This window comes from Lipotes vexillifer, unplaced genomic scaffold (assembly GCF_000442215.2).
Source record: "Lipotes vexillifer unplaced genomic scaffold, Lipotes_vexillifer_v1.1 scaffold1081, whole genome shotgun sequence".
NCBI classification, from domain to species: domain Eukaryota; kingdom Metazoa; phylum Chordata; class Mammalia; order Artiodactyla; family Lipotidae; genus Lipotes; species Lipotes vexillifer.
Genome location: NW_006779039.1, coordinates 734,556 through 748,426, shown reverse-complemented (window position 1 = coordinate 748,426; position 13,871 = coordinate 734,556). Strand labels below are relative to the sequence as shown.

At 50.0% G+C, this 13,871-nt stretch overlaps 1 protein-coding gene across 5 annotated transcripts in view; it reads left to right on the top strand.

Moving 5' to 3' along the window:
- Nucleotides 1-13,871, top strand: part of CD99L2 (CD99 molecule like 2) — a 110,231-nt gene that overhangs the window by 92,704 nt on the left and 3,656 nt on the right. For 4 of the 5 annotated variants that reach the window (XM_007452124.1, XM_007452123.1, XM_007452122.1 and 1 more), the window contains 2 exons: nucleotides 9,246-9,284; nucleotides 9,770-9,889. In XM_007452124.1, coding sequence (XP_007452186.1) covers nucleotides 9,246-9,284; nucleotides 9,770-9,889 — 159 coding nt within the window. Of the gene's footprint in view, nucleotides 1-9,245; nucleotides 9,285-9,769; nucleotides 9,890-13,687; nucleotides 13,706-13,871 lie in introns of all 5 variants that reach the window. The other variant, XM_007452120.1, reaches the window with a different exon arrangement.

Genomic DNA, 13,871 nt, shown 5'->3' with positions numbered 1-13,871 from the left:
TTTCCCTACTAAACTGTCTTGGCTCCTGTGGAAAATCAATTGACCATAGATGTAAGAGTTTGTTTCTGGACTCTCAATTCTGCTGCATTGTTGTCCGTAGCTGGCCTTCAGCCAATACCAGTACTGTCTCTGCTGGGCACGTCCTCAGCTTCGGGGCAACCAAGGCTACGTGGAGAGTGTATCAAGCCCTCTATGGTTGTCTCACGTCTCTGCTAAATCCCTGGCTAGTTGACTGGTTAGCTTGCTCAGGCTAAAGGAGCTGCTGGCTCTCCAAGTCATGTGGGTCCCGTTTGGCAGCTGTAGTGCAGTTGCTGATTTCCATGGCCTGTCCACCTCTCCCCAGTTAAACTAGCTGCTCAAAGACCTGAGAGAAGGGGAAATGAGAGCAACCCTGGGGGAAGAGGCCTCAGATTCCAGGTGTTCTCACAGGAACTAAATCTGTTTCCTGAAATGGCTGTCTTTGATTGTCCAGGGTTATAGTTGCTTTTTGAGAAGAGGATTTGTTGACCTCCTCAACTCCTCATGCCAGACATCCTCTCTGCTAGTATCTTTGGAATTTGGAATATTCTTTCTCTTTGCCTCCCCTCAAGCCCAGGCCCATATCACCTACCCTTGGGTCATTACCTTAACCTCTTAGCTGGTCTCCTGGCTCCAGCCTGTCCTCCATGCAGCTGCCAGAGAGAATCACCAGGAACATGATCTTGTCAGTCCTCTGTTTAAAACTATTGTGTAATAATGAAAAGACAAACAGCCCAATTAAAAAACGAGCCTAAGAGACACTTCATAAAAGAAGTGATATGAAGATGCTCAAAATCTTTCTTGGGGAAATGCGAATGAAAACTATGATGAGTCCACAACACAGCCACCAGAATGGCTAAAATCAGAAAGACTGACAGATACCGAATGTTAGTGCGTAAGTGGAGCAACTGGAATGCTCGTATGTTGTTGGTGTGAATGTAAAGTTTCTTATAAAACTGAACATAGACCTCCCCAATAACCCAGCAATTTCACTTATTTTTAAGAAAAATGAGAGCTTATGTCCAAAAAAGACTTATAACAGAATTCTAAAAGCGACTTTATTTATAATAGCAAAGCAACAACAAAAGAAACTGTAAACAGCCTAATTATCAATAGGAGAATGGATAGACAAATTGTGATATATATTCATACAGTGGAATGACCTACTAATACACAGGATAACATGAATAAATGTCAAAAATATTATGCTGAGTGAAAGAAGCCAGTGGAAAAGAACAGTACATACTATATGAGCCTAGTCATGTGAAGTTCTAATATTTGTAAAACTAATTTCTAATGTTACAAATGAGATCCACGGCTGCTGTGGATTGGGGTGAGAATGGAGATTAATTGGACAGGGACATGAGAGAACTTTCTGGACTGATGTTAATTCTGTATCTCAGTGGGGGTATGGGTTTCACAGGTGTATGCATCTGCGAAAACTTACAAAATGGTACATGTAAGGTTAGTATTTTATTATATATAAATTTTACCGTAAAAAAGGAATCACAAGCAAACATGGAACTCTAGGTTATAATATGTGTATGGGTGAAGCATACAGATGTCTGAGACTTACTTTGAAATGCATCACAAAAATAAGATTGGATGGATAGAGGGATGGATGGACATATGATAAAGTGAATAATGTAAACTGTTAATTATAGAATCCAGATGGTGGGTATATGAGTGTTCACTGTACAGTGTTTTCAACTTCTTTGAATGTTTGAACTTTTTCTTAATTGTTGGGAAAAAATTTTTAAGCCAAAACAACAACAACAAAAAGTCTCTTGAATGGCTCCCTAATGCCTATAAGATAAGTTCAAGCCTCTTATCCTGCTGACATATCTTTCTGCCCTAGACCGTCAACTTCATTTCGCCTCCAAACATGTGAACAAGCTGGTCCATGCCTATCTTTGTGCCTTCACATGCTGTTCTTCTGTTTAAATGCCTTTCTTCCACCAGATGAATTCCCACTCATGTCCAGCAAATGCTCAGCCACTGATCCCTTGAGGGACACCTCAAAGATCCCCTCCTCTCTGGAGGCCCCTCCCCTCCGTGGCCCTGTGGCACAGCGCCCATCTCGTGCCTTTGGTTCTCGTAGAACTTCTGTCATCCTGCTGGTACAGCATAGCCCCTGTCATTACTGAGTCACACCGAGTCACGTGTAGCTTTTTCACTCCTGCTATATTGGGCTTCCTGAAGGCAGGCACCTTTTTCCTTGTGTATCCCTGACACCCCCAATGAAAGTTTCCTGAAATGAAGGGGACCAGGATGGACCAAACACCTGGCTTTGCTCTCTACCCTTCCGCCCACGCTTTCCCATGAAGAGTGACACATTTGATTGGCTAGGCTGACGACCCTCTGGGCCACATGAGTGATGGCATCGTGGCATGAAATGCTTTCTTTTGGACCCCAAAGGGAGAGATGAGGGAGGCTGTGCCCCTCATGTAACTGGTGGGTAAGTGTGCACTCTTTCGGGAGGTGAACTCGATAAATCTGATCTGTGAACACAGCTCTCCCCCAGGTGGTTTTGTGGGGGGCGGGGGGTGGGGAGCGGAGGAGTCCTCGGAAGCCCTGTTCATGAAGCAAACGCCTTACCTGATCTACCTCTGGCTCCTGGTGTCTGTCCTCAGTTGGGAAAGGGCGTGGAGGGGAGCAGGGATGTCATTAGCAGAAAATACTGCATCACTGTTTTTAGTCAAAAGAGAAAATTTCATATTAGAACCAGATTGAGCACTCTTTTCACTCCCAGATGGTAGTTTTTAAGGCCAAAGCATGCAGTTCTTAAAACCAGAGGCAAGAGTCAAAACCCATACCTCTAAAGAGATGTAGACGTTCCCCTCCAGGTGTGTGAAGGTGTCCCCACGTGTGAAGCGGGAGCCCATCACCTCTACTCCCCAGGGTTAAGTGAGAAGCTGTTTTTGGCCGTAGCTTCCAGTGTTCTCTCCCTCCAGCTGCGGCCTTCTGGTGCCCAGGAGCCTCCGTCTTGGATTGCCTTCCAGGGCTTTGCACAGACAGCTTCCTCTGCTCGCCCCTCTTGTCTCGCAGGTGCCTGGACAGACTCATCAGACTGCTTCCTGCCTTTGAATTTTCATTCCATTTGTTTCTCTTCTAATACCATGCATGGGAAGCCTTGCTGAGGCCTCTGCTTGCTCCCCACCTGGAGCCTCCAGTCTTCTAGAGTCTTCCAGGCCCCCAGGGTTCCTTACTGAGTTTAAATTTTTTTTTATTGTAGTAAGATATACATAACATTTACCATTTTCATCATTGAAAGTGTGCAGCCATCACCACCATCCATCTCCAGAACCTTCCCAAAGGGAAACTGTGCCTATTAAGCAGTTATGCCCCATTCTCCCCTCCCTGCAGCCCCTAATAGCCACTAGTCTACCTTCTGCCTCTGTGAATTTCACTACTTTAGGTACCTCATTTAAGTGGAATCGTATAGCATTTACCCTTTTGTGTCTGGCTTCTTTTACTTGGCACGTATTCAAGGTTCATCCACGTTATAGCACGGCTCAGTGCTTCGTTTCCTCTTACGGCTGAATAATATTCCTTTGTGTAGATGTACCACGTTGTGTTTATCTACTTTCCCTCCCGAGTCTAAAGAAATCGTTCCTCTTCCATTTTTACTGTATTTACAGTCACTGTCTCGAAATATCTGGGCACTGTCATGGTCCCTTCCAAGCCATTAAGTTGATCTCATGCAACAGGGAATTGGGTCTCGATGGGAACATAATCATGGCAAAAGAGCTTAAGTGGAAGGGCTTACCCCAGAAACATTGCCTTCTATTGGGAGCTGAAAAAAGTTAGGGACTTGCCGCCAGACAGCCCTTTCCATGACTCTCTGTGGACCCATTTCTGATTTTTTTCAGCTTTCATAGCATGAAGAAATAGGATGTTTCAGATGTGAAGAACAGCTCTCTGGTTCTAGTGTTCTAGGATGTGAAAAAACCCACATGCTCCCTCAGAGCCCCTGCCCCCAACACACATGCACGTACACACACACGCATGCACGCACGCACGAGGGCGGCGTGAACACAGGGCTTTTCTCTGAGATAACTTCTGGTGTCTTGGGAGCTTGCCATAGGTGGGTGGGGTGTACAGCTCAGTGTTGGGCTGGGGCACCTGTCACGTTATCTAGAGGGTAGGGTGACCGTTCTCTTCGCTGAGGTGGGGGATGGAGGAGACCTGGGCTTTGGAGACTTTCTGGGACAGTGAGGAATGGCATCCCCAGCGGTTAGCCTAGGGAGCCATGTTCTGCCTGACTCTCTTCAGTTCGATTTGACTTTGTAACCATGGGTCATTTGAAGCAAGTGTTTGTCCCTCTTTGTTTATTCATTTCTCAGTTTTTTTAAATTTTACTTTGCATTTCTGCTGCCACTTTTTAAATAATGAAGATAATTTTTAAAACTATCTAAAACTCCTAGCTGTGGCTGCTGGAAGTCTAGCATACTTACAAAGGTCCTGAAACACTTGAACGGCCCCCCTCGGCCATTCTAGCTGTTATCTACCACTGTCACGTGGCTCTCCATGCCCATGGCAAATCAGACGTGTCAGGCACTGGCTGTGAGTCTGGAATTGCACTGTTGTCGGTGAGGGACACGTCAGTGCATTGCATCCCTGTCTGACAGGCATGCGGCTGTTGTGACTCAAGATTGATGTGTCTGTATGTATCAATGCATTGTCGTCTTTTATGTTGGAAGACGCTGAGGTAACATTTCTGTTGACAACAGGGTAACGCCTCCTGTTCTACAGTGTTCTCTGTAGCTACAGTGGTCTCTATAGCTATAGGAGCCCTTATAGTTATGGTGGGCACTATAGCTATGGGGTCCCTTGAGCTATGGTGGCAGTCCCTACCGCTATGGCAGTCACTATCGCTATGACAGTGGTCCCCAGAGCTCTGGCATTCCATAACTATCTACATGTACAGGTGTCTATACTCAAAGCAAATTGTAATCTGAGATATGCTGTACCGGGGAATTTCTAGTACAATAGAAGGCGACTCTAGACTCTTTGGTATGTAGTTGTGATGTATAATTGTGAACTCAGAAGGCAGGTGAGGATACAAAACATATTGTCCATGAAAATGAAGGTCCTGCCAGTGGCCTGTGAAATAACCTCTTGGAACTATTTCTCCAGTTGTGGGAAAGTAGATTTGGATAGATTTGCGTGAGGCTTTTGCATATTTTCAACATTCTTTGAAAAATTCTATGAAAAATAGTTGTTTATTGTTTTACCTCTGCATAAGGTATATATTCGTAAATATTTTTACAAAAATGGGATCGTGTTACCTCTTCAAAGCCAGTTTTTTAAGTTCAGTAATACCCTGAATATCTTTTTCTGTATTAGGGAGTCGTCCTTTAAAAAATCATGTCAACCACCTGCATAATATTATGTTTCACTGTGCCTCCTTTAACCAGGGCCTGTATTTGTACAGAGAGGGTTTTTCCTCCAGCTTTTTACTACTGTACACAGTGCTGGGATGAGCTTCCTCATTGCCAAATGTATAAAACCTTAACTGTCTGTCAGACCAATTCCTAGAACTTGAACTGCTGAGTCACAGGAGGTGTAAATTTTTAAAGATGCAGCTCTCTGCGTGTACTGCCACATGGCATTCCATTCCAGTTGTACCAGCTGCCATTTCCACCACTAGGAAGGAGACAGCTGCCTGTTTGCTCATATACTCACTTTCACTGGGTATTTTAGTTTTGCAATCTTTGCAGATTGGATCAGTACAAAATGCTATCCTGCTTAAATTTTCCATTTCTTTGCATCCAAGAAGTGAAACACTTTTCACCTCTGTCTTATTAGACACTCTTAATATATTGTGTGAATTGCCTATTCATGCCCATTGTCCCATTTTCTACTCATGTATGTGTAAGGGCTCCTTTTACATTAGGGATTATTAATCTCTTTTCATACCTTCCAAAGACTTTTTTTTTTTTTTTTTTTTTTTGGTTCCGGGGCCAGCGGCCATGGCTCACGGGCCCAGCCGCTCCGAGGCACGCGGGATCCTCCCGGACCGTGGCACGAACCCGTGTGCCCTGCATCGTCAGGCGGACGCTCAACCGCTGCGCCACCAGGGAAGCCCCCCAAAGACATTTTATTTACCCATTCATCAATTGATGAACCTTTAGGTGGTTTCCACTTTGTGGCTTTTACGACTGATGCGGCAATGAAATCAGTGTACCAGTTTCTGTTTGGTCAGGTGTTTTCAATTCTCTTGGGTGTGTGTGTGTGTGTGTGTGTGTGTGTGTGTGTGTGTGTGTATATATATATATATATATATATCTAGAAGTGGAATTGTTCAGTCTTGTGGTAACTCTGTGTGTTTACCTTTGGGAGTAACCACCAACCTGTTTTCCGTAGCAGCTGTAGCATTTTACATTCTCATCAGCATTGTCTGAAAGATCCAGTTTCTTCACATCCTCACTAACACCTATTTACCTTTTTTGGATTGCGGCCATCCTAATGCCAGTGAAGTGGTATCTCATCGTGGGTTTGATTTGCATTTCCCTGGTGACTAAGGATGCTGAGCTCTTTTCGTGCGCTTATTGGCCATTTGTATATCTCTCTGGAGAAATGTTTTCTTCCATTCTGTGGGCTGTTTTTGCACTTTCTTGATGATGTTCTATGAAGCACAAAGGTTTTTAATTTTGACAGAGTCCAATTTATCCATTTTTCCCTTTCGTTTCTTGTGCTTTCAGTATGGAAGTTTTGACTTTTGATATAATCTTTTCCATTTCAGGCTCCTGGCTTGAGGGCCAGGTTTAGGAAGTCATTCGTTACCCCAAGACAATATAAATGTTGTCCTACATTTTCTTGTACTGCTTTTATGGCTTCATCCGTTTTATATTTATTGGAAACTTACTCCCATTGGTGGTGTTGGTTTGGATAAATTTGTTATGCCAGTGGGTCATCAGTTGTCCCAGTACCACTTTTTGCATGGCATGCATTTCATAAAGGAGCTGGGTTCAGCCTGTGCTCAGAGGAAGTGAATGGAGCTCAGTAGCCAAATAGGGATCAAAACAGTGACATTGGCTTGGGTAACTGGGGTCTTATTTTCCAATTGTTCTTTAACCTCTTAGTATTCTCAGCCCACGTGCCCATCTGAGCAGTGAGTGACCCACAGGATGGGATCACATTTCTTTTTGAGCAGGGAGTAACATTTACTTGTCGTCTTCTTAGAAAAACACTTTCGTCCAATCACAGATGGTCAGGTAGTCAGGGATTCCTAGAGACTGAAGAATTGAGCATTTCAGTATTTTTGACAGCCAAGGGGAGCCAGAGCTCTCCAGATGCCCCTGGAGATCAGGGGGCCTTCCTGTTTACATTTCATGCAACACCCTCATAGCTCCTGGCCATACAGATTGTGAGGTTCAAGTTGTTGTGAATCCTCATGATCAAGAATTAATCAGGAAAGGGAGACTTGGGAACACTCAGCTTCATTCCAGCTCAAGGTGAACCAAAGAGTGGGTTGAATTGCTCATTCCTATCTGGAAATCTAGTGACATGAACACGTCAGCAGAGGACGCCTGTGAGGGGTAGCCGCTACCCTTGACGACAGCCGCCTCTGGCGCAGCAGAAGGGACCAGTGATGGGCCAGTCCTCACAAGTGACCTCGCTGCGCACACGTTAATGCACAGGGTGACTCATGTCCTCCTCTCTGCTCTGCTTCCTCCGACAGCAGTGATTGTGTTTTTGAAAATGCCAGCTCCTTGTTTTGTAAGTAACCATTCATTTCCAATCATGGATGCCTGTAAAATGCATTTAACTCAAGGATTCAGTCCCAGGTGGGAACATAGCAAATCTCATTTTCTCCCCCAAGACCCTTATTTTTTAAAAAAAAGACTTTATTTTTTAGAGCAATTTTAGGTTCACAGCAAAATTGAGCACATTGTATGGAGAGTTCCCCACGCCCCCAGCCTACCCATTAGCAGCATGCCCCACTGGAGGGGGGTACATTTGTTACAATTCATGCACCTACATCCCCCCAGCATACTAGAGCAGTTTCCCCCAAGAACCCTGGGCTCTGGGAACACGGGCTCCCTCCATTAATGAGCATTATGTCCTGAGAAGAGGGTGCCGTGAAGGGAGTGCTCAAGGCTAATTAATGTCCTAAATGGCACCGCTTGCTTGTTAGGGAGCTGCTGTCTGGGCAGGGTGTGTGGGTGTGTGTGTGTGTGTGTGTGTGTGTGTGTGTGTGTGTGTGTGTGTGTGAGTGAGAGAGGGAGTGTCTGTTTCATTCTATGAAATTTTATCACATGTAGGTTTGTGTGACCACCACTGCAGTTAAGAAAAGAACACTTCTGTCACCACAAGGATCCTTCCGGTTTCCCTCTTTTCATCACAGCCAACTCCCTCCGTCTTCACCCTCCCTAACCCCTGTCAACCACTAATCTGTTCTCCATCTCTGTGGTATTTCAGAGCCTTTTGAATTTCAAAATCCTAGATAGGTGATTGTCAGCCTGCATTGGTTTATGTTCCAAGAACAACTCAAACTCTAGGCCAAGCCAGAAGTGGATGGCCCTTAAAAAACTCCTGATTACCACTTAATCCTGTAGCGTATTGTAAGGGCACCGTATGTGCACCTAAGTTACATGAGCAGAAGCATCTGGATTTGAAGAAAACCAGGTAAAGGGCAAAGGACAGGAGGAAAAGAAATTGAAATATTAACTGTAAATCTCTTTGGGTAGTAGGATGATGAAATATTTTTATGCTAATCTTTTGTCCTTTTTTAAAACAAAGTTTTACATAACCGTGTTTCTATAATTAGGTAAACGATAAATATATTTTACAGGGGACACTAGATGCATGGGACCCACGCGGTGTGATCCTTCAGAGGCAGGCTCGCCTGGCGTGGGCTCAGCTCCGCCACCTGCCGGCAAGTCCCCCACCTGCGCACCTCTGCTCCCTGCGCTATCGTTGGGGATGGTTGCTGGGCGCACCTGCCCCAGCGGACTGCGTGTGAAGAGCCAGGATGTAACACGTTCTCAGTGCACAGTCGCTGTCACTTCAAAAATAAAACGTCCCACCTGGGCTTTGGCAGGTGACAGGCATAAGGAAGCAGGTCTTGCTACAGTCAGGGTAGAGCCCACAGGGGCTGTGCTGGCAGGGCCTGGGGCAGAGGTGGACCCGGAAGGCTCAGCCAGTCGGGAAGGGGCTGTCCCTCCCGACCCCGAGCTGGTGGTCACGGAGGACACTGACGGCTTTTGTCCTTTCTGCAGGTGATGGCCAGTACGACAGCGGGGACGACTCAGGATCCGGTGAGTTTGAGTCCCGAGGTTTCTGCTGGAAACCACAAACTGGCCCGCTTTCGTCTCAGAGCTGGTCTTCCTGACCCTCCCATGACGGTTCCTGGTAGAGACCCGTCAGTGAGGCCACCAGCAGAGGAACGCAGCCATTTAAAGGAATTAAGCGTGAAGCTCTGGATCCCGGGGAAGTGGCCCCAGGGGCAGCCCGCTGGCCTATCTGGGCCTCAGCTGGCGGGGCGGAGGCTGCAGCGCCTCCACGGTCACCTTTCAAGCCGCTCAAAATGGAAATCCTTGCGGAAAACGGAAAGTACTTGGTAGACCCATGGGCACACTGTGTCATTTTCCGCCCTTCGGTATAAGTGGCACAGCCCCCCGCACACTGGCTTGGGGGTCACGGGCCCTAGAACAAGCTTAGCTCGCCGGGTAGCGGAGAGCCAGGCGCCTGAGTCAATCCCTGTGGCGTCGTGGGCTTGACCCCGCCTCTCTCCATTCCCCAGGCATGTCAGCAGAGACTGGCACCATTGCCGGCGTGGCCAGTGCTCTGGCCATGGCCCTGATCGGCGCTGTCTCCAGCTATATCTCCTACCAGCAGAAGAAATTCTGCTTCAGCATTCAGCGTAAGTGGACCTGCCCTGCGGCCGCCTGTGGCTGCACCCTCCCGCTGCTCGACGTGAACAGAGGGGCCAGGGCTTTGGAGGGGAAGGGGCAGAGCCCCGAGCAAGTTAAGATTCAGGAACCTTCCACAGCCTGCCCAAGACACCTCCTCAGCAGATCTCCCCGGGCTGAGGTGGAGGTGGTGCTGCACTTTTTAAAACGCTTGGGGACGGACCTCGGCCAAACTGAAGTGTAAAGCGGCCTGGAAGAGAGGACTGGGCTGGGCCCAATGACCTTGATCTTCCAAGGGTGAGCCCTGGGTTTCTCGTAGAACAGGAGGGCCCCTGGATATCCACGTGGCTTCAGACCTCACCCTAGGGGACGTGGGCCCTTCGGAGGCAGAGGGCAGGCGTCCCCGGGACCTCGGAGGTGTGGCAGCCCTCCCCTCCCTCTCAGATCCCAAGGAGCCACTGCCCGCTGCCTGGGTGCCCCCGCTTCTCCCCGTGAGCCAGAGAATCACGAATTGTTTTAAAGGAAGAGGAGAGTGTGGTCCCCCCACCACGTTACACACCAGCTTCGTAACATAGGCGGCTTTCATTTTAGGCTGTAGCTGTGACCCTATCCGGGGTGTGTGAACTGAATAGTTACAGATGGAATGTGTCTGAGAAGCCCACCCACGGGAGCCCTGTGTCGGGGGGAGCCCCGTGTCGGGGGGGGCCCATGTCGGGGTGAGCCCCGTGGGGATGCCATTATCGATGGTTTCCTAAGCACAGTGTCGACGTGTCGCTGTTTGCCGAGAGCGTCTCTGGTTGAAGACAGGCGATTTTTAGTTCAAGTGAGAGACCCTGACTCAGCCATAGATTTCCTCCTTCCTGCAGCTCAGGACCATCCCCTGTGAGGCTTCCCCTTCCCTTGCTCTGGGCCTCTGCACTTAATTCTAGCCTGGACCTGAGCTTCCCAGGAAACGACTTGGGTCCCAGAATGCTTTGTGTGTGGATATTGCTGCCGTCTCCATTGTGTTTGGTGCTCCACAGGCTGTGCATAGCAGTGCTCCAGGGACAGGGTTATCATCTCAGTGCGCAACCTGCACAGCTGTTCATGGCTGCCCTGCTTGAGTTCCCACCCACTTGCTATCGTGCCAAAAGCTTGGCTGTAGAGTGGTGTGAACAGGAAGAGTGAGAGGGAGTGCAGAGCTGGAGGCTGGGTTGGCCTTAGAGCTATCACTTGTCCCAGCTCAAAAGACTTAAAACAACAGATCTATTCTCTCATGGTTCTGGAGGCCAGAAATCCAAGAGCAAGGTGGCAGCAGTGCTGGTTCCTTCTGGAAGCTCTAGGGGAGGATCCTTCCTTCCTCTTCCGGCTTTTGGCGGCCCCGAGCATCCCTTGGCTTATGGCTGCATCACTCCAATCTCTGCGTCTGTCTTCAGGTGGCCTTTTCCTCTGTGTCTGTGTCATCTTCTGTCTCTTAAAGGGCACTTGTCATTTAGGTGTGGGCCCCACCCTAGATCCAGGATGATCCCATCTTGAGATCCTTAACTTCGTCACATCTGCAAAGACCCTTTTTCCAAATAAGGTCACATCCACAGGTTCCAGGGGTGAGGACATGAACATAGCCTTTAGGGGCCAACATTCACCCCAGTTCAGCACTGTAACCCTAACAGTGAGATGAGTGCAATCCACGGCTGTCAAATACATGCCCACTGCAGAGCTGGGCCAGTGGCTCGTGTGCCACGGGATGGCTTTTGAGACTTTAAAATGCATGTTGGGTAAAGGAGAAACTAAAAGCTGGGCCTAAACTTATAGTAAGCGTGGCTTCCCAGGCGCTCCACGCTCGCCAGCGCCCGACACTGAGTGTGGGTCACCACCCTGAGCACTCCCACAGCCCGATAGGGCAGCCGTGCCGGGCACCCTCATTTTATAGCTGAGGAGACAGAGGCTGAGGGGATTGTTGAAGGAACTCACTCAAGACGGGAAGCGGTGAGTCTAGAAGGGAAGGAGTGCCAGTAGATGGGAACAAGGAGGGAGAAAGAGGTTGATGTCCAAAGCCAAGAATAGATGTCTGGATTGTGTGTCTGTCCTGGTGGGGGCAGTCAGGTGAAAGTACATTATTTTCACACTTGTTTCCTGAAACAAACAGACGTGTGGTTTTGCAAACTGGATTAGCGGTCAAAACCCAATAAAATGTGGGGGCATGAAGGCCTTGGTACATACAGTTGAGCGATTGGTGTGGTGTTTGGGAGAGAACAAACGAAAAAGAAGGGGCGTAGCTGACAGTGAAAAGCCCTGTGGCAGCAAGGCTGGAGGACGTGCATGTGACCTCTCTCTCTGGGGGCTGGCCTGGAGGTGAGGGTGTTATGTTGCTGGGCTGGGTGCCGGGGGCCCAGGCCAGGGGGCCCGGCGTGCTTGCAGGGCTGACGGGGACTCCCACGGGCTCCCAGGAAGCTCACAGAACCTGCGGGCCTCTCCCAGCTGCCCGTTCCGTCTGAGGGTGGGTGACCCTCCCCCTGGTCCTTTCCCCTTAGTCTGTCAGTGATGTCCTTGTCATTGCTAAACCCACACTGTCCTGAGCCCCTCAGCTGGACACTCGTGCGAGTGCCACCATCACCCCCAGTTTCGTTAAAAGGGAACTGAGTGCGGTGCATCCCCACATTTGAAAAAGCCCCCCGTGCTTGCTTCTGTGTCCGCCCGCTGTGCTACCAACATTTTCTTTCAAGTGTGTAAGTTGTATCCGCTCCCGCCTCCCCTTATGAATCCCACCAGCCCTCCTGGGTCCGACATCCCCTGATGTGACATCAGCGGGGTCCCTGTTCCTGGGGCTCGTGCGCAGCTCAGCTCTTGGGCCGCACCTCTCCACCGCCACCGCCCTGGTCCTCCATCTGTATGTTTCCATCAGCCCCCCGCCCCCCGCCTGCCCCGGTCTCCCCCACCATTCTCCCTGCTCTGAGCAGCCGGCGGGATCCATTTCAAATGCACACTTCCTCCCGACCCAGCCCCTGGGCTTCACATTCACAGCCCTTCATGGTTTGGCTCCAACCGCATCCCTTCTCTTCCCCGCCCGTGGACGCGTCCCCAGAAGCCTCTCCACAGCCACACTGACTTCCCCGAGCGGGCGCCGCTTGCTCCAGCATCCCGCCCGGCGTCCCGTTTACTCCCCTAGCAGCCCTCTTCCTTCAGGCCTGGGACACCCTCCCAGGCAGCCTTCCCGCCCTCCCAGCCTGTGGGCCAGAGGAGATGTCTGCCTTGCGCGCTGCCACAGCGCCCCCTGCTGCCCCGCCGTGCCGCCGCTGGGGTGGGACGGGGCTTGTGGGCTTGTGTCCGAGGCTGCTGCCCCACCCCCCAGCCCATCGCTCTCCGTGGGGGACTGTGTGTGTTTCAGCCACTGATGTGTCCCTGGCACCTCGGCTGGGCTGGCATCAGGAGGAGCCCCATGGATGTCCGTTGGGTGGTTAATCCCCTGAGAAGCTGGGGGACAGGACCTCCCATGCCCACGCTTTCTATTAAGCGTCTGCCCAGAGTGGCCTCAGCCATCTCCTCGGGGAAGTAAGTCAGGGAAGGCAGAGCAGAAGCTGCCCTGCACCCGGTGCACGGGGACGCCCTGGGGGGGTGGCACGTGACTGCTAGGAGGGCCTGACCCCGCAGTGGTGCTCAGGGGCTTGCGGTATCGACTGCCACCAAAGGGGTCCCGGCCTTGGGGACCCTCTGCTCCCCATGTCTCTGCCCTCAGCGCCAAGGGTCGGCGTGTCGCGTGGAAAGCCCATGTGGCTTGTTGCCGGGGGCTGAGTTCTTGCTCCAGGGTCCTAAGCTTTGTGTCTTGCCTTCAGATGCAGCAGAAGGTCAAGGTAACGATGTGCTTTGACTTTACTCACCTTCCTCTTCTGCTATGGCCTCTACACTGCATGTCCACCCCTCCCCTCCCCTCCCCTCCCCACCCCTCGGCCCTCGCTGCGCTTCCGCGGGGCCGGAGCGCCGCGTGCCTCCCGCGCGCCCTCTGCAGCCGAGGGGGGG